Genomic DNA, 21,199 nt, shown 5'->3' on the forward strand with positions numbered 1-21,199 from the left:
TTATGAGTTTCATGGGCTTTGTGTTAATGATCAACAAAACATTCAGCAAATAAATACAAATTTTAAAAATATTAATAATAATCTAGGGCTTTAGCACCAAGCTCCTCATTAAAAACATATAAAAAGTGTATTTCACATATTAAATATGCAGTGGGATTTTTGCTGACAGAAGAAGGAGTCAGCACATAAGTTAAAATTAGCACTTTTTTAACTTATGTGCTGAACACAGGATTAATTCGAGGTACATTTTCCACGACTCTTTTCAGTTAAATCTATTATCCAAATGATTCTATGACAGCGTGAGAGAGAAAGAGCTGCCTGACGCTGGACAGTATGTTTGGCCTCAGGAGCTTTCATAATCTTGTCATTTCACTGGGCCCAGCACAGATTCAAGACAGCCCCATAACACAGCTGAGCCTCCTCGATGTTTTAAAATGGGGCGGATGTTGTTTTATCTCCAAGCTTAATTTGACAGCACAGCTCCTATTGCTTCCCTTGATAAACCACAAACCCTGGTCATGGTGAAACATGGTCTTGGAGACCCCTACTGCAGGAGAACCTACCACAGAGGTGATTTAAGGCAGTCGGGCAGATGTCCGTTTGCAAATGTCCAAAATGTGCAATATGCAGTCAAGAAACTTAATGAAGGTGTACCTGAAATAGAAACACAGGGTGAGTCTGAAGATGGACTAACACTTTTGTAATATGGAGCTTGACTAAGGGAGTAGTTCCCCTCTAATTAAGTGGACCCTTCTTATTCTAGCAAGTCTACCTTTACATATGTGTAGGTGAACATTATTACTAGGGATGGGGATGTAGGGATGGGTACTTGATACTCCCTTCACCCTGGCCAAAAAGGCTAAAATGACCAAAGAAAAAGTGGAAAACAGCTAAAAATGAGAGGTTTTTGGACAAAGTTTGTGTTTTTTCCATTGATTAAGCACTGCTTCCAGCCAAGAGCGATGCCATAAATCCCCTATAGCTGCAGAAAAGGCTAACATTGTTATCTTTTTACAAAAAAACAGCTGAACATGAGAGGTTTTTGGACAAAGTGTGTGGTCTCCATTCTTTAAGCACCGGTTCGAGCACCGTTTATGCACCGGCACCGTTTCAAAAGTACCAGTTTGGTACTGGTATCGGATAGAACCAAAACGATACCCATCCCTAATTATTACATTGTAATTTCAAATAAAAGACACATAAAAATTCTATTTAATTACAGTGTAACAACATCCTTAGTGGCAGGTTACGGTGGTTGTGAGCCGAGCCATAAGCCTGTCGACATGGCAACAGATGACCCCTAGTTTCTTTGTGGCATTTCCACACTAGATTTTGTGTGATGTGAAGCAGTGTTACGTCCCATCATATTTTTTTATCAAGCTTCTATCATGCCTGCTCTGGCGGGGCTCTACCCCAGAGGTCAGCTGCTTTATGCTTTGACATTTTTTATTCCTCTCTTTTTTTCCTCCACCAGCAACACTTAAACTTCTTAATAATATTAGCAGTTGGGGTCACAACAATATCAGGCTGCTTTTAGATAGTTCTGTAACCTTTACCTCAGTCATGAACGCCTGGCAGTAAATTCCTTCCTTATCTCTTTAGAAATGTCTTTTCTTTCTCCCGTCCATGCTCACTGTCATGCACATGAAATTTTCCAATTAACGCAGTGTTCACATACATGACATGATGCTAGCACTGGTAATACTAAAAACTACAGACTGCTTGACTGATTTTAGGTCTGAGCTCCTCAGCTGTAACAGTAAATGTGTAAAGGGCATTTTGGAGATTTATCTTCCTTGTTTGTTGTTCTGCAAACCAAAGAGATCAAGAAATTGTACAGCAGATGAATAGACTTTTAACGATCCTCATTTCAGAACATTTTTTGGACAAAGCCAGACCATTCATCCAGTAAAGTCCAACTTTTGTTTTGTATACCGCATGTATTGTGGGACACACAAGAGTAGCTTCAATTGGGAAAACAAAAATCTCTTCAGTGGTCTGTACATTTTTCTCATTATGCTGAGAGCTAGTGCACTTAAATGGGTAAGTGTAAAGACTCTAATATATTCAGTGAGCGCAGAATAGATTTTGAGGCACCCAAATGAACTTGTGCAGTGTACAGCTGAAACATTAGCCGTGCGCTGAATGTGTCGTTTCTTAGCTTGGGTGTAAGTGCGACTTATTTACTGGGAAAGCATTCCAGCGTTACAGAGTGATTTCCACTGTGGCCACTGCTGCATTGTAGCTTGTACACAAAACACTTCATTAATCATCTTAAGTTCCTTTGTTATTAGCAATGGGCAAACACACAGATGTACACAGGCACGTTTGCTACCATTACCTTAAACTCAATCAAACTGCGTTAGCGGTTATTGTAATTTGGCTCAGCGCTCTCACGGGTGTCTTTATGTGCGATCTCTCAAGTCTGATGGAAAACATTTAATTCTCCTGCAGTGTGAGAAATGAAATACACCATCAACACTCTCTGTTCTTTCTTAATTAGGCACCTCAGAAGTGCAAGTGAGTCGAGTACACCGGGATAATTAAGCACAATGGGAGGACGTTAATCTCAAACTGCATCTGTTCTTCAAACTGGGCTAAATATTTGGCCTTTCGCCATCCCTAAATTTGTTATTCAAACAAAGTTAAACAATTTGAGCATGAAAATCAAGGTGCAATCTATCATTTATTTACTGAATCATTGGAATATTGCAGCCCTAACGTGCTTTCTGCAGGAAGGAATCACATATGAGGAGGAGATTACTGCCTGCATACACTGAACCGTATACATTTGAACTGGTTAGGCACAATTTGCACAGTTGCATTAGATTAAAATAATAATCAATAGCAAGATAAAATATACTGCAGTACTTTTGGAGCTATTTATCTTTTTTTATAGTTGTTTTCTTTATTGGGGTTTTTAATCTAAACTTTTGATAGTTTTGCTGTCGACAGATAGAAATTTCAATTATAAAATAACTGACTTCAGTAACAAAATTAAAGTTAAAATTCGAGTAAAAGATCTACTAAATTAGTGCAATATAATGCTCACTAAATGTCTTTAGTGAGCATTATATTGTGGACAACCTCTATAGCCAGCATGTCACATGATAACTTTTTGTTTCACTGATTTCGTTTTATAACCTTGTTCTTGATCTGTTTCAGTTCCTGTACAAAGGGACGCAGGCGAGAGACGATATAGCCACCGAAGCTTACGAGGAGGAGCTAGACATAGGAAGATCTGGCTCCTACCTCAACAACAGCATCACCTCGGCCTGGAGCGAGCACAGTTTGGACCCAGAGGATATACGGGTAAAGCGGCCTTGTTGATCATTGTCAGATATCTCCCCATTAAGTCAGAATGCAACATATATTTTTAATGGGGCACCTTCTGTCTTACTCTTCATGTCTGGTGTTCCACGGTTTAGTCAGAAATCACAGCACATGTGTTAGACCACGCTCACATTACCTTTTGGTTTGTAAATGTCCAATCTTAAGCCTGGTGCATGGCCTGTGAAACTGGGTGAGACCACATTTGGACAAAAAGGTCAAGTTGAGCTAACATAAGTCCAACCTGATTAAACTGGTTAACAACTGCAACCATCATTCTCTGCAACAATAACTGAGAAACTTGGAAGAAAAACATACTAAAGGGTACTTAGCAGAAAACCTAAACAGCCTACTTGTACCCCTTTGAGTACGACTACACACACATTTGAGGAAACTGTATACACATACTGGAGCTGTCAGTTAAAGGGTAGGGACTGCCTAAACATACTGTAATTGGATCAGAGTGACATTAAATGGGTCCATAACTTACAAAATGAGCACTATGATGTATTGAAGAAGACTTAAAATGAGCTGCTGAGACTGTAAGTGTATCAATAAAATGTTTAGTGATGTTCAACTGATTAACTTAACAAAATATTTCTCAACATCAAAACAGTCGGACCACAGTTGTCTCCCCATTTGAAATAATGTGGGTTTAAAGAACTTCAGAAATGGCTTCATTTTGTTTAGGTCTGAACACTTTGTCCATCTTTCATAAGCACAGTTTCTTCCAAATATGTACACTTTCCCTTAAGCGATTCCCTTAAGATATTGCCAGTGAAGAGTGAAACAGGCAACATATGGTTGGAAGCCATTACCAGGTGGCCCTGGTTTCTCTTTCAGCAACGTTTCAATGTTTTTGTTTAAAAAGAAGGAGTTTTCTGTCATTGTACACCTGCTCAGGCCCACAAGTTCATTTTTGGCAACCACACAACTATTACCTAACGTCAGAAGTAAGTGAGTGTTGTAATAAATTATGATTTAAGACTCTTTTTTTTTTTTAATTTTAGGACGAGTTGAAGAAGTTGTACGCCCAGCTGGAAGTCTACAAATGTAAGAAGATGCTTGCCAACAACCCTCACCTTCAAAAGAAGCGCAACTCCAAAAAGGGTCTGGGTCGCTCGCTGATGAAACGGATAACAGAGATCCCAGAGACTATGCACCTGCACCGGCAGTGCAGTCGTGATGATGGCAGCGAACACGGCAGCAACCGCAGCACCTTGAGGAGAAATCCCTTTGAGCCGAGCCACCACGGTAAGCCCCGGCTGTAGCATGGAAATGAAGAGAGCCAATTAGTCATTTCAAAGGAAAATATTGTGAGCGCCTGCATGCTTTTTTTCCAACTATGCTTTCCTAAACTTAATGTAACGTGTATTATATATAATATTACAAAGCCGGTTGGGTCCTGCTTAAGAAGCTCTATAAATGGGGCTTAAATGGCACTTTATAGTTGATATAAAAGATTGTTTCAGAAAGGTTTGATAACACTGGATTAAAAAGTCATGTTCACGTCCTCAATGTAAATTAAATATGAATTCTTAAACTGGCAAAAGATCAGATTTGCTTATATTTTATTTAAATATAAATGGTCTATTTTTATAATCTTTAATCTCTTTGAAGGCTTAATTAAAAAATATCAAACCTCATCTTCTGCTGTGACCAGAGTTTACAGGTCAAAAGATGAGAAGTTACATTACAAAACAATGGTCTATTGATATGTCCCCCATCAGGAAAACCTCGAGACGACTCCCTGAAGAACAAAGTCATGGGCTTGAAAAAGTCACTCAGCTATGACCACGTCTGCGACCAGGATGAAGAAGGCGCAAGCCAGAGTGGCTCAGCTGCGGGAGACAAAACGACTCCTGTTGGGACTGTAGGGGAAGGATCTCTTTTGGGCTCTCTCATTGGCCGTAAACATGCCAAGAAGCAGCTGGAACCAGCTTCGACTCCACCGAGGCTGGAACCAGCCGTGTCCACCGAATCCGTGCCGCTCTTCTGGAAATCAGCCAGCGCTCACAACCTGACACACGAGAAGAAGCCTGTGCACCTGCGCACTTCCATTATGCAGAAATCCCTGAGCGTGATTGCGAGTGCCAAGGAGAAGGTGCCGGGACTCACTAACAAGACTCAGAGCGTCGAGGATGCCAGTAAGAAGTGCGTGAAGGGACTGAAAGGGAGGACGCTATCAGAGGTGGATGAGACACCTGAGCATTACCCCAAGATGCCAGTCAGCCAATCGGTGGAGTACTCCAAGACACCTTTGAAGATGGGCATAATGAAGCAACAGGTTCTTTTTTACATAATTACATTCTTAATAGAAACTGATTCAGCTTTAATGTGTAGCTCTTGTGCTTAAATGTCGATTAGCTCACTGACAGAAACTTATTCAGGTTTAATTTTATTAACTGATTAATTGTTTAAGTCATTTATCAAGAAAAGTACCTAATATTTCTATGCGTCCTTGAATATAAAGGTTTTATGTTTTTTAATAATAACAATAAGAATAACATTATTATCAGTTGCATACATGAATGAAAATACCATGTCTGCCTGGGGGACCCTTTGCTAAGACTAAAGCTACAGTATATCTCGGTGGTTTTCCTCATGATTGTTAATGAGGTGGGACATTTATCAAGCAGGCTACTCGGGGCACGAGATGCAAAGAGTGGATTACTGGAATCGGACTGTGCCTGGAGACCAGGACTTTGGTAAATTGACTGCTAAAAGACTGACACTGCTGGATTCTTTAAGCATCTGGCCAGATGTACTTTTTTATTGTGCAGTAGCAGTAGAGATAAGCAAAGACAGGAGGACAGAGAGGAGTGAATGGCACGCAGCAGACACGGACTACACTAGCAGTCATTTGAAGTCATGTTTTGAGGATTCCTGTAAAATAGTCCAGGGCTTAAAATGATCTCAAACGATACCTAAAAACAATTTTCCTTGCAAGATCAAGTCCAGTAGTGCTGGGCCAAGTGCAGGGTCAGAGTTTATAAAAATGTTTGCTGGTCATGGGGTTTCCTTTTGTACAGTCCCCCCCTTAAAAAACCGCCTCTTGGGTCAATCAGACGGCACAGATGGCACACATAGATGAATGGCAAGGTAGGGAAAGAAGTAGGTCAGAGACTGCTGGTTGTTTTGCACACTTCCACATTCAGGGCAGAGAGCTGTCAACACATTCAGGACATTCTTATAGTGTGTGTCACAAGTGTATTTTTCTTTTTACATCTTTTAAATTGCGTCAAATTCAAACGTCAGGGACGCCAGTAAGAAGTGCGTGAAGGGAAGTGTCTGTCCCTGTTGTACAGGCACCACAGGGCTGCCACCCCACATCACAAAACCAAAAGACTTCTCCTAAAGAACTTCTACCGGGTTGAGAAACACTACAGACTCAGGTGGTACGTATATCTGCAGAGTCTGTTATGTAAGTGTTAGGAACTCGATCCTATAAAATATTGATTATATCAGCACCAAGTTACAGGAAGCCAGCACTTACCACAAAGCATTTAACAAATTAGGATGTCTGGTGGTCCACGCTGAACACAGGAAGCCCCCTCGCCCACCCTGCCCCCCAAGAGGGAAGCTGGAGTGGTGTATAATATTACAAATACGACATGTGGGGAGCACATGAGCATTATGAAACAGCTTCCATGCTCCCCATAAAGTGATTAGAACTTGCATTACATTTTTCCTATATTGCTTTTGGCTGGACAAGCAAATGAAGCACCTTGGACATTTGAGCATTTATCGTTATTATTATCATTTTGTTGCATTTAATAGAGCAGTGCAGTTTCCATTCTGAAAGATTGTATCCCTGAGGATGGCTATGAGGTAACAGTCATTGATTGACAATCAATGATTGTACCTGCTCAGAACCTGGCTGTGTAGAACAGGCACGTTGCAGGTTGCTGCCATAGAGTGGATATAAAGGGTGGATATAGCTGCTGGGTCTGAAAAGTGAAGCCAGTGCAAAAATGCCATAAACTGCATTCTTTCTAATGGCCAAGAGGCAAAAACTCATCTGTTTGCAAGAAGACATCTTGTTGTAAAAGCTTGTTAAGTGATGACATATCAACCTTACCAACAGCTGATTTAAATGGCTAAATTAGCTCCTCAACATGTCTTGAAGTTCTCCAGAGGCCTGGTAATGAACTAATCATTTGATTCAGGTGTGGCGACCCAGGGTGAGATCTAAAACCTGCAGGACACCGGCTCTAACGTTCCCTACCCCTGTTTTAGCCTAACAATAGCTCTGTAGCAGGCCAACAGGTAGCATATCTTTATGGCAACGCTCAAATGTTGCAGATATTTATTTTTCTGTCATAGTTTGCTTCCAAAGTTTTAGCAAATTTGAACATTTTAGTTTTTTAGAAATAGCTAATATATCAGCTTTTTAATGGAAACTAGCTAGCTAGCTTTCTGCTAACTTCTAATGCTGCTAAATCTTCTAAATCCTCTTTTTCATGGATGCCTAGACATACACAAACAAAAGAATTTGGACAGTTTTTAACTCTCAGTTGTGTCTCAGTGTTTGTTTAAATTTGGGAACAGAAGGCTCTTTAGACCTGGAAATAGCTAATGATTTCTGAGTTAACAAGCAGACAGGAAGTCTAAGGGAAAATGGCCTTCATCTCTCTTTCACTGTGACTTACATTTTTAAATTCAGTGTCAAGGTACAGTTACTGCTTGATGTTCTCTTTCAAATGTATTAATTCAGCCTTTGACAAGTAACAAGCATATGTGGGTGCAGACACACCTCTAACCTGTCTGATCCAATGTAAAACACCAGTGGGCAACACTGAAAACACCCACCTTGAGGCTTCAAAGCAGGACTGGAAAAAAAAAAGTCTACATTTTTACTTATGCCCAAACAACAAAAATAAGGTACTGCAGTCATGTGATATAGGAACCAAATATAAATGTCCACCTATCTTCGTTTAAAACTTGTTTTTTATGGTTGAAGTTCAAATTAGGTTTGCAGTGGGAGGTTTGAAAATGCATTAATCTGAATGAATGTCCTGACAGATATCCAAACAAACATGCATGTATGTGTATGTGTGCACCTCCACCCACACAGAGTGGAGCAGGCAGAAGTCGCTCAAGAGGAAACACTGGTAACAGAGAGCAGCTTTTGACCAAAATATGAGGACCACTACAACAAAACAGTCTTGAACTCAGCCCTGCACTCACTGGAGGGCCAGGCAATACACCCACCAGGTTTAAAGTAGATGAGATGATGATGGTACAGAACAGCCAGACAGACATAAAGCGATTTCTCTGATCATTGGTAGGGACAATCAACCAGTTAACCCCAAAATTCTTACATTAAGAAAGTGTTTGCTCGAGCCCCTTGTAGTATTAACTGATTTGGCATTCATTTTGATTTTTACTCCTTTCTCCAACAGGTGAGTGGGAGCCAGCCATCAATTTGCTCTGAGACGGGGAGGAACCTTTACGATGTGTCCGAGGTTTGTTCCTGGGAAATGGAAGAACCACAGACTCCCTCAGAAGCAAAAACCCAGAAGCACGTTTCCATCGCTCCTGGAGAAACCACCTCGGGCCGGAGAGGCAGCAGCAGCAGCTCTGGAGTCACCAAAGGTGGTCGGTCCCAGCAGAGGCAGAAGACGGGCCAGTCTCCTTCCAACAGACGCCGCGCCAAAGATAAAGGAGGAGAAAAGGAGGAAGGAAGGGAAACACGGAAATCTCGGGCACCCAGGTCACCTCTTCCTCTCAAGCCGGATGTGTGTCCCTGGGAATTTGATGAGCAACCCATGCTGAAAGGAGATTCGGATTCCATTTCTCCAGACAGAATCAGGCGTAAGAAGAGTGTCACGCCTACTGATGGGAAACCCAAAGGGCTTCACTCAGACCACTCCAAGTCCACAGGCAGCCTTTTACAGCCCCCGTCTCTGATGGTCGAAATCTGCCCATGGGACTACACCGGCCCACCTTCACCTAAGCAGGAGAAGACCTGCAACAGCCCCACTTCACACAAGAAGAAACGGAAAGGCTCCAGCTCATCCAACCACAAAGCTGAGAAGGAGAAAGGGAGGGAGAAGAGTAGAGAAAGGCGGAGCTCCTCCAGCAAGCCTCCGTCGGAGAGGAGAAGGGTCAGCCAGTCTTCAGAATGCGGCGGGCCGGTTTCTGAGCGGCGGAGGAGCTCAACAAGAGACCCAGAGGTGATGGAGGTCAGGAGGGCGGAGGTTTTCTCCCGGGAGACTGAGCTCACGCACGGCAGCTTGGCTCAGACTAGAAAATCATCAGAGAAGAAGAAAGACGGCTCTTTGAGCACTAGTTATAAACCCGGGGCGAAAATGGTTGACGTTTGCCCCTGGGACTTTCAGGACTCTGGGGAGAGGGCGTGATGACTGCCGGGGGATGAATGAACGTACTTTTTTCATATCCAGATGACAGATATTGCATTTCATGAGAAGGGTTTCCTGTGGGTCACCTTAATGAGAAGTATGTTGTGAGGAAAGGAACATCTACTCTGCTGCCTATTGATGCAATCCAGACATAATTAATTGCTACACAGCAACCATCTTGTTCTTATATGCAGTAATGCAACCTTAAAAACACTTTAAATGACTTTTTTGGTTTGTTTTTTACACTTTTGCTTGCACATTTGTCAAAGTTACATATTCTGTATGTTTTTTCACACTGAGTCCATTTTGAAAAAAAAAAGAATACCCGTATTTACGAGCAGAGCAGACAATCGTTCACCACAAAGCACCGTCGACTCTTAACCTGGGCTCGCCGTCGGTCTCACGTGTTATGCCGACGATGTTCTACGTTACGCACCGAGCCAGTGGAGACTTACTTATATCAGATCAGCAGCAGGGAGAAAAGACCTAAGGAAAAAATAAACAGAAAATGAGATCTGAGAAGCAAGACCAAAGCCCCAGACACAGCTGCGATGCCTTATCTTTAGGCCAAATGCATAATTCATGTCGCCAAGATGATCTGTTAGATTAGAGAAACGTGGGAATAACAGAGGATTGTACCGCAGCCAAATGAGACAAGCTGTGTGTTTTAGTAAAAGCTTTCCATATACAGTATATGTTTTTTTCTAAAAAAAAGCCGTCGCATGTGGCATACTGTCGAGCATCCAGTAGCTAAATGTTTATGGGTCAGCGTGTTCTCAAATAAGACAGTGGAGCCTTCGATGTCGTGCCTATGGTATTCGTCTCCTTACATGATGCTTTCGAAGTGACGTGCACTGTGTTTCAAATGGTCGCAGTTACAGTTGAGGAGTACTAAAATATCCATCAGGCTCTCCTGTCTGCTGATATTTGTTTACTGTTGTATTCTTTCCCAGGATGCCCCGCCCCCTTTTTTTAAAACCAATAAAAAAAAGACTCTTGGATCAGAGGCTGTAGTATCTACACATCCACTGAAACTGTGACGAGATCCTCCAAGAACCAGGACCAAGACTAGAGTGGATGATGTGAATAATGCATTCCCCTCACCACCCCATCACTTAGTTGCCCATTTACCATCTGCTTGAATGCACCTTCCCTTAAATCTTTGCACATTTTCTATTTCTAAAGCTACAACGATGCATGACCAGAACGTTTTTTTTCTTTGCCACTTTCTCACTGACAGAATATGAGTCATTTACCATCACAGCATCGTGTCCAGAAATGACAATAACAACAACAACAACAGCCAGCCTTTCTGTCCTGTAATCAGCCACCCACCATTGGCACCTAGAAGCAGTACGGTCACACAAAATAGTCAGTTCAGCTTCATGAGGGTTGTGTGTGCATGACTGTGAAAATTTAGGGAACGTGATGCACCAGAATTCACCTTTGCATTTCTTATGAAAGCATGTGGGGTTTGTTTCAAATCTGTATTTATCTAGCATCGTAGGGAAGAATTCCCTGTGTGAGGTCTGGCTCTATAAAATAAAAATATTTTTAAAAAAAGAAGCTTGATAAACAAACATGACCCACAACTCCGACTTTCACATTTCTGTCAGATGTTTTGAGGGAGCTTGAAACGGAACGTTACCTACGTGTATTTAATGCTCGTTATACTGTCTAGTGTTGCTCCAAAGTTGCAAGCTGTCGTAGCATCCACCTGGGATTATTTATATTGTACATTCCATATTGTGTTGCATGTACATACAGTAAATATTCTGTTATCAGCTCTGAATTAAATGTTTCTATGAAATCCAGGCTCTCCCTGACTATTGTTTTTTACTCTGATTTGAATGTTTGAAGATTTTTTACTATTCAAAATGTAAACAAAAACCAAACAAAATCACACATAATTGCTCATCTTTACTCATTAAAAGTAGTGTTTTCAATTTAAATTTAAAAAAGAATCAGCATTCCTTTCTTTTCAAAACACCTTGTGTTTGCCACTTTTTAGTTCTAAATTTAGCCTCCTGTAAATCCTATCCTAATCCCACTCAACACTGCCACCCTGTGGAGAGATATAATATTTATTTTGCCCATCAGTTGAAATAAGAATGCATGTAGCAATCATGTATAAAACTGCCAAAAAAGACACAAAGTTTAACACACAAAGAGAGAATGGCTTAGCAGGCAGTGGCCACAGACCGCTGAGCTCTCCTTGTTCTCTCTGATTTATGTGACTTTCTGTTATGCTGTGACAATCCCTGCTCCCTGTGAAAGTTCCCTGAAAAGCCTTCAGTTGATCCAAAATGCTGGAGTGAGAGTCCTGACAGGGACTAGAAAGAGAGAGCATGTTTCTCACATATTAGCTTTTTTCATTGGCTCGCTGTTAAATCCAGAATCTAATTTTAAATCTTTCTCCTGAAATAAAAGGTCTCTAATAATCAGGTCCTATCTTATCTTAAACACCTCTTAGACCACCCCAATAGAGCAGTTTTCTAAACTGCAGGTTTACTTGTTGTTCCTAGAGTATTTAAAAGTAGAATGGGAGGGAGAGCCTTCAGCTTTCAGGCCCCTCTTCTGTGGAACCAGCTTCCAGTTTGGATTCAGGAGACAGACACTCACTCTACTTTTAAGATCAGGCTTAAAACTTTGCTTTTTGACAAAGCTTATAGTCAGAACCGGATCAGGGGACCCTGAATCCTCCCTTAGTTATGCAGCAATATTCCTTGACTGCTGGTGGCTTCCCATAAATGTTTCTCCTTCTCTCACCTCTTTTTACTCACTATGAGTTTACACACCACTCTACATTTAATAATTAGTTATTATTAATCTCTGACTCTCTTCTACAGAGTTTCGATGTCCTCTCTTCTTTCCATCACTCTCAGCCGGTCGCAGCAGATGGCTGCCCCTCCCTGAGCCTGGTTCTGCAGGAAGTTTCTTCTTCTTAAAAAAAACAGTTTAAGGAATGTTAAAACTGTAGGGTCTCACAAAATAAAGCTCCACCAGTCGATTGTTGTGATTTGGTGCTATGTAAATAAAACAGAATTTAATTTAATCCAGTGTCCGCTTATTAAATGGACTGGGGTTATATTCTATGGATTAACTCGCACAAGGTGGCATCAAAGTACAAAACATAAAAATCTAAGATTTAACAAATTTATCTGAGTAGAAGAACAAACTTGGTATCATAAGAGCTGTATTTCCATTGAGGTGTGAGCATGTTAATGCTCTTTGGTACCGGGACAGTATTTAATATTGTATCACACTTTATAAGCTAGTAAGTTTTTAAAATATCTTGATGTAGCCTACTGTTAAATGCAGTGGTGTTGTAGTGCAATTTTAGACTCTGAAAGAGTTACAGGTTACAGATTAAATACATGATAAGAATTAAAGGAAAAGAACCGTTGCGGTAAGTTGAAGGTTAACCGGGAGGTTACCTCCAGCAGCAGCACCCTGTTTCATCCTGCTAATGCAATGAGCCGCGGTGACGTCATCGCTGCAGCACCGGACAGGGTTGAGTCCCTGCAGGAACAGCAAGTCCTCTTTGACACGCGCTACATCAGCTCCACAGCAGCACAACATCAGGACGCTCCACATCCAGCTTCAGCTCGATCATAGCCAGAAGACGTGCGTGTGGAGGACATGGGCAACGTGCAGGTAAGAGGTCATCTATAACTAATGACAAAAGCTCAGCTGAGTTGAAACGCAGTTATTTAAATGTATTATAAAAGTGCCTAAAAGTTTGGTGTTAGGATGAATATTGAAGATCCAAACTCTGACAGCAGAGACGCTGAGCTACAGCCTCACTGAGTACCGCAGACAGCCTCCGCGAGAGCGTCACTTTTATTATTTTCTTCAGTTTTGTTGTGTTTGTGTGGCCTGCGGTGTGTAAAGACAGACAGAGCTGGCGCAGTTAACTTGAGCAAGGGAGTGTGCCATGCCAGGCCCAGGGAAAAAGGCATTTCTGTAAGATCAGATCAATAAGGCCGCATTGTATTAGACCAAGGGTGGGCGAGAAGAGGAGGCTGCTGCTGCTGCTGCCCCATGACTCAGCGATCACACACAGGCAGCACCCTTTTCTCCGCAGGAGCCTGAATGTAACACCATATTAACTCCTTTCAACGACCTCACCCTTTCATCTGCGTGGACAAGGTTACAGTTGTAGTTAAATGCCGGCACTTTTCTAATGTAACATTATGAGTCAGTCTTATTGATTGATTGATTTGCTTTACCTGTTGTGGCTGCTTTGAATGAACTGTTTGAATTTATTACTAAGAATATTCAATATTTTCTGCGATTGTGTGTTCTCCAGCCCACTATAGTCCCATGTGAGGACTTTGATGTTACAGCAGATATAAAAGCTATTCGAAAAGCCTGTAAAGGTTTAGGTAAGTACATACAAGTTTATTGTTTTAACTCCTCTCTCAGGAAGTATATTAGGTTATGCTGTAGTCATGTGAAGACTCTCTTTGTGTGTTTGATCATGATTATGATAATTGCAGTTTAGTAAGGTCGTAATAGAGCCTCTAATTTAACTGATAGTAAAGCATTTGTAAAAAGTGGGGATTTGTCTTTTTATGCCTAAAAGTTTTCAGACTAATAACAGAGAAACACTCAGAAAAATCAATATTACATTTTATGTGTTGCAGAGAGTTAATTTCAACACTTGCTAAGTTTGATGTAACTACAGTACGAGGCGTACTCCACTGAGAACTGGTGTTGGTACAGAGAGGCAAATGTCATAGTCTGCAAAGATCTTTATGCAGTGGTACTTTCACAAGATAGGTGGGTGTAGGTTTCAAAGCCTGCCTCTCACACAGCGTGGACATAAGCTTCAGTCGGTTGTGTTACTAAATCCTCACTGGCATTATCTGCTACCTGCTCACTGGAGTTGTTGTTCTTCTCACCAAGCCTGCAGTGTTCCCCACAGCTTACAACTGTTGTTGTGAACAAAGTGACGTTACACAATGCATCAGAGTATTTGCACAGCTAATAACCTCCCCTGTTGATGTGTATGTTTGGTTCTGTCATGAAACAGCATTTACAGGGATTATGTGGTATTTGAGGTAAATTATATCAGAATCCATATCTCAGGTACATTGATTGAGTACATCTTCAAACTGTTGTCTTTTTTTAACTCGACCTCTTTTGGTCATTTCCAGATCCCTATTTTTTTTTTATTCTTTTTTCTAGGACTCTAGTAGAGTAGCTTCAGATGATTCACAATTCAATTTTTATTGATTACTATTCGTATTGGGCATTGGTGCAGCCTCATCCTTTATGACCACCCTCCTTATCCAACTCTAATGATTGGCTTGCTCTTGTAAAGCAGACATTTTCTCATGTCATTATTGGAAACATTGGCCATACTTGTTATGACATTAACACTAGGATTTATATGACAGAAAATAAAGAAACTGAAAGCTGTTTTCAGCGGCTCCGTTATTCACAAGTGCTCATCCCAGCAGGTCGCTCTGCATGTTGGATATTAACAGCAGATGCCTCTTGCTGGGATTAAACAGGGAAACCTTTACGTGTGAGGCAAATGTGTAAAACACTAGATAAACTAATTAAAACTGAAATAAGCAAACCCTCTCTAGAAAATACAGATTTTAATAAGTGTGGCAGAAGCGGATTTAGGGATAATAAAATATCTACTTGGAGAGTTCAGTACTAATCAACATGTTACGTCCTCTATAGTGTTAGCAGCCAGCACAGTGACGCGATGCTTAGCACTGTTGTCTCGCAGCAAACCAGACTTCCTGGTTGGGAGTTAAATGGTCTGAATCTTATTTAGCACTTTTCTACTCTCCCAAAGTACACAAAGCACTCTATACAACATGCCACATTCACTTTCTTCTAAGCTTTTTATGGCTTCCTAACTAACATTCATACTCCAATGGATGCATCAGAGAGCAACTTGGGGTTAGTGTCTTGTCCAAGGATACTTGGCATGCCGACTGGAGGAGCCAGGGATCGAACCACTAATCAGTAGATGACCTGCTTGACCTCCTGAGCTACAGCCACCCCAGGAGTTGATGCAAGTGCTTAGAACAGCGTCTTTGCTGTGTGTGTATATCTGCACTTTTATCACTGCTCTTTATCCCAATGTTTAAGAGAAGGATATTCATCTGAAAGTCCTTTAACAGAAACAAAAAGGTCTGTCCTGGTGACTTCCGTCAGTGTGACGTTATCAGCCCAGTAATAGTCTAACGTTGCTGTGATAATAAAGTCATTTGAATCAATCCTTCAGGTCTGTTCTGCTGTATTTTCTCCAGGCACAGATGAAGAGGCCATTATCCAGATTCTGGCCAATCGCTCTGCAGCTCAGCGTGTGGAGATCAAACAGGCCTACTTTGAAAAATATGATGATGTACGTACCTGTCTCTTTCTGGATGTTACACACACACACACACACGCACACACACACACACACAGAATAACTGCAAATCATGTGACCTATGTATTTCCTCAGGAGTTAGAGGAGGTCCTGAAGAAGGAACTAACAGGTAGTTTTGAGAAAGCCGTCATGGCTATGTGTGACCCTCCTCACCTTTACTTCGCCAAGGAGCTGAGGAAGGCCATGAAGGGGGCGGGCACGGATGAAGCCGTGCTCGTCGAGATCTTGTGCACGGCGACGAATCAGGTCTGTGGATCGACGGTGCTGTGGATAAACGGTGTTCTGGCGCAGTGTGTTTTTATTAGAGCTGACAGTTAAATCACAATGGTGACAAAGTAAAGGCAACAGTGCTGCGTTTTGTCTTCAGAATACATAAGAAGATGTGACACGGGGAAGATAAAACAGATGCTGTAAGATGTGAGAAAAACAGAAACATCATCTTAATGCTGTCTTTTTTCACCCAACAGGACATCTTGAGCTACAGGGAGGCATATGCCCAGGGTAACGTTTCCTCTGAGTCATCTCAGGGTGTTCCTTTCCTTTCATACTGGAAAGTGTGGCTGGTTAACTAACGCACAGAATACCAATGTTATAATTTCATCTGGGTGTAGTGACTTGTGTTTTCCACGTTTTCTGCTGTCTGACTTTATCCACATTTAGATCACATTACAAAATCTGTTGTTGACATAGAAGTTCACATTGCACACTTCCCTTACAGTGAACGAGCGTGACCTGGAGGCAGATATCGAGGATGATACCAGTGGAGATGTGAGGAACCTCCTAATTTCACTGCTGCAGGTACAAAAAAGGTTCCAACCAGGAAATGCATTGTCTTTTGCACTGTTTCTTGAATCTCTGAGCTTCGCAGACAAATGGAAGCTTTTGTCCTTGGTTATAGCTCGAAGAATTGTTCTCTATGCTGTGACTCACCCACTGAGACATTCACTAGATTGTTAGGCATGCTTCCCTCTCCAGCTTTTTCAGGGCCCCCACCCTCTCCTGCTTCCCCTCTCTTTTCCTTTTCCCCCAGAAAAAATGACAAACATGAAGTGACTCAAGTTCTACAGCAATGCCAATCCAAAGAGCTCGGTGGCTTTCAATTTATCCACTTAATCTGGAGCACATCATTGTTATCTCATTAAGTTCTTGTCCCTCATCTTTCATTTTAAACCCCTCCTAATTTCTTGTCCTATCCTCCAATCTCTTTGTCTACAGGCAAGCAGAGACGAGGGCTACGAGGTGGACGAGGATTTAGCTGAACAAGATGCTGCATCTCTGTTTGAGGTGCGTGTTGAATTTTTTTCATTTCAAAGCGGATGCCTGATTTAGATGCATAAGCATGTGTTAAGGTTCAAAATATTGGGGATGGAGACAAGAGAAAAACCACAATAACAACACTGGTCCGGTCGGGTTGAGTCAAACGATGATTTAATGATCACACACGTGGGAGATGGACACTGATGCAGACAGCCTCAAATCTCAAAGTGGTGGAGCATTGCTCAAACTCTTATAGCCTCTGGTTCTCCCATCTTATCATAAAAGCCTAAACATTCACATTCTTTCTCTCACACGGCGCCTAAGCTACGACCTTGGCTCCCTGTTTATCTGCTCGTGCTGAGATGGGGCAGAAAACTCCAGCATGTTCTATTCTCTTCTAATCAGACAAATAAGGCGATGACTTTCCGCAAACAGTATTCCTTATAACTCAACAGTATAATGCATCATAAACAATATCATTCATTCACAATAAATCAGCAGTCTAATGCAATGCAAATCAGTTTAAATACTGCAATAATTATCACCTTCTTCTAATTCAGGAGAATAATGCCAACTTAAACTACATAATAATTCACAATCTTTATTTCGGGGTCTAATATGGCATAAAATAATATCATAATTTTACACATGTAATCCTGGAATCACATGTACATCACAGAATCCCACATATTATTCAGTTAAAGTTTATGCAGTGTTTTAAAGAATAGACGCTGACTACAGCTGTCGTTGAGCAGTCCACCACCCCAGACGGAAGCATCTTTTTTTAGTAAAGATTCTAGAGGAATGCCTCAAAAATGTGACTAAATAACTTATTAAATAGGAAACTTAATGTCCTTAGTAAATATACAATGCTAATGCATTAGGCTGCAGGATTTAGCCACGGACAGTATAAAACCAGTGGTTAGTCACATTATCAAGACTTGACCTTTTTCACCCTCCCTTTATGATTTGAGGCTTGGAAATGTGGTTAAATGTTTTATAGGCTATGGAAACAAATGTCAATCCTATCGCGCTAGTATTGATCCAATACCAATACCAGCCTTGGTTTAGATAGTATTGATATTTAGAATTATCTGCCCAATAGGAATACAGTGCATGTCTTGCTTTGCCTCTCCAAAGCGCGAAATGGACAAGCATAAGTTAAGCTACACGCTTAAGTTGCAGTACGAGCAGGTAATATATTTAAAGCCAAAAAGTCATAATAACAGGAAAGTATGAAGACATTCCAGCCTCCTTCTATACCAGAAATGATGAAGCTATATGGCTAATATATATTTACATGTAAATGTGTTAATAATGTCTCTTTAAACACTTTTCCTCGATTGTTTTCTTGTTGGCTTGAAATAAAATTTCTCCTTCTCCTCATACATACGCACGGTGGACCGGCGCGTTTATTACACGCAAGCGTTGCCGTGATACTGGGTTACACAGAGCTACTAACGTGGCTCTACAGAGTCTAATAACATAAATAGCTTTTATAGTCATTCTAATATACACACTGTCAACTTACTCTTGTCCCCCATCTGAGCAAATTAACACATGTTCTCATCATTTCTTTTACGTAACTGACGACTGAAAGTGTCAAGGATTTATGTTGATGCTAGCATGGTGGCTAGCACTGTTTCCTCACAGCAAGACAGCCCTGTGTTTGAATCCAGCGCTTCCTCACATGAACCAAAGACATGCAGTTAGTGGGGTTAGGTTAACTGGTGATTCTAAATTACCCATAAGTGTGAATGTGAATTGTTGTCTGTCTCTATGTGTTAGCCCTGCGACAGACTGGCGACCTGTCCAGGGTGCACCACGCCTCTCGCCCTGTGACAGCCGGGATACCCTACATCTAGAATTGGATAAGCAGAAGAAAATAGATCAATTTATGTTGCTTAAAAACACTGAGGGATGATCCATATTCTTTGAAATGTTGTATTTTTTCTTCTCTTTGTTCTCATCAGGCAGGAGAAGGCAGGTTTGGCACAGACGAGTCCACCTTCACCTACATCCTGACACACAGGAACTACCTGCAGCTTCAGGCCATGTTCAAAGCCTATGAGGCGGTATGTACTACATTCAATCGTTGCACGTTTTCTTTTTTTTGCTGTTCTAACTCATTTATTCATTCGTTTGTCATTTCACTCACTCCTTACTGCTGTTATCAGGTCTCATGTTAACCAGCTGTCTTGCAGCTTTCAGGAACAGACATTTTGGACACCATTGACTCGGAGGCCACGGGGACACTTAAGGACTGCTACATTACTCTCGGTACGTAAGACCACAACCACAAGCATTCAGAAGTCAGTGAAATATCTTTGATTTTCAGTAACTCTGTGTTTGTGTGTTATTTTTAGTAAGGTGCGCTAAGAACCCACAGCTGTATTTTGCTCGGCGTCTTAACGCTGCCATGAAGGGACTGGGCACCGATGAGGACACACTGATTCGTATCATCGTAGGCCGCTCTGAGGCAAGTGTGTGTCTCTCTGTGTGTGAGTGTATGGCCTAGTGTGCAAGTGTAAGTATACCCTCGATAAGGTCTGAGAGTCTAAAAGTGTGTGACATCCTCTTTATTTCGCCAACCCACAGATTGATCTGGACACGGTGAAGGACATGTACCTGGAGAAGTACGACGTAACCCTGAAAGATGCACTGGATTCTGAGTGCGGTGGAGACTTCAAGCGCCTCCTCATTGAGATCCTGCACTAAAACACTTTCCTCCCGCTCCTTCCTTAGTTAACCACAGTGAAACATAACACACTCACACTTTCCCTTCTTTACCAGTGTCTCTCATCCACTCACTAAATCCATCCCGTTTCCTCTCTTTCTCACTCTGTCAGTTCTCTTTACAGCATGGACCAAAAACAACTCAATCATTACAATATTATAGTCTCTAAATACACACTTTGTTGCAAAGATCATTAAAACCGTAGAATTTCCTTACCATTATAGCCCAATATAGTTAAGATGCATTGAATATTTATTTGACTGAATTATAGCAGCATTATAGAACTTACATACAACAAGTGCACTGGAACATAGTGAAGCTCATGTCTTTATCCATATCATAATATCATCAAGCAGCATCTTAATTTCAAGCATATTTGAAAGCTGCAAACTTCAAGGAGCTGCTGCTGTTGCTGCTATGTATAGCATACGGCTTCCTGTGATATGTCACTTTATTTATTTGACTAAAAGATGCCTTTCTTAATATTAAAGCAATGCAATTTACTTTCTGCTGCAACACCCTCCACTTAAGTGCCGATTCTTCACATCTGAACTCTTGTATCTGAATGCACTGTTAATCATGTGTTACAGTATTGCCAAAGGCCTGAATGTTTCAAAGTATACAGTACTAGTTTTTTGTAGTCACATCCCTAAATGTTAAATGGGATTTTTAACCTCTCACAGTTTTTCTTTTCAGTCACAGCTCACAAGTTGCCTTGGTCTCACATTTATACACATTGGACTTCTTTCTGTTTTCATTCAGTAAACTAAACTCACCACACAGAAGGACAGTTGATCGTCAAAATATTGAATGAGATGTTGTTTTGTAAGCCCTGAAGTGCAGTCCCCTTGATAGTCACAGTGTCTGTATTGAGATATATAATTTAACCTGACTGATTAAATAGTGACAGAATATACTGTTGTTGTGTTGTCATATAGCAAATTAACTAGCAAACAGTTCATTACATGGAGTAAGTAATCATTATTTTATTGCAATGTAAGTTTAAACGTGGTATGCGTACACAGAATATGAAGTGATAATAAATTTTAACTGTAACACCAAAAATATTTGACATTTTCTTCATTTCCTGCAGAGAGCAGTGTTGCATCA

At 41.2% G+C, this 21,199-nt stretch overlaps 2 protein-coding genes across 7 annotated transcripts in view; both read left to right on the top strand.

The window, feature by feature from the left end:
- LOC308412703 (metabotropic glycine receptor-like) overlaps positions 1-11,473 on the top strand; it is a 112,243-nt gene extending 100,770 nt beyond the window's left edge. For all 6 annotated transcript variants that reach the window (XM_080907230.1, XM_080907232.1, XM_080907231.1 and 3 more), the window contains 4 exons: positions 3,166-3,312; positions 4,341-4,584; positions 5,061-5,617; positions 8,736-11,473. In XM_080907230.1, coding sequence (XP_080763356.1) covers positions 3,166-3,312; positions 4,341-4,584; positions 5,061-5,617; positions 8,736-9,695 — 1,908 coding nt within the window. In that variant the 3' untranslated portion in view covers positions 9,696-11,473. The remainder of the gene's footprint in view (positions 1-3,165; positions 3,313-4,340; positions 4,585-5,060; positions 5,618-8,735) is intronic.
- Positions 11,474-13,213: 1,740 nt separating this feature from the next.
- LOC308412779 (annexin A13-like) lies at positions 13,214-21,154 on the top strand. Its single transcript, XM_080907346.1, has 11 exons — positions 13,214-13,352; positions 14,008-14,083; positions 15,974-16,068; positions 16,171-16,341; positions 16,563-16,596; positions 16,814-16,893; positions 17,311-17,379; positions 19,326-19,427; positions 19,557-19,632; positions 19,719-19,831; positions 19,951-21,154. The coding sequence occupies exons 1-11, from the start codon at positions 13,338-13,340 to the stop codon at positions 20,068-20,070; spliced, it is 951 nt and encodes a 316-aa protein (XP_080763472.1). The 5' UTR covers positions 13,214-13,337; the 3' UTR covers positions 20,071-21,154.
- Positions 21,155-21,199: the final 45 nt, after the last annotated feature.

This window comes from Rhamphochromis sp. 'chilingali' (genome assembly GCF_963969265.1).
Source record: "Rhamphochromis sp. 'chilingali' genome assembly, chromosome: 16".
Lineage (NCBI taxonomy): Eukaryota > Metazoa > Chordata > Actinopteri > Cichliformes > Cichlidae > Rhamphochromis > Rhamphochromis sp. 'chilingali'.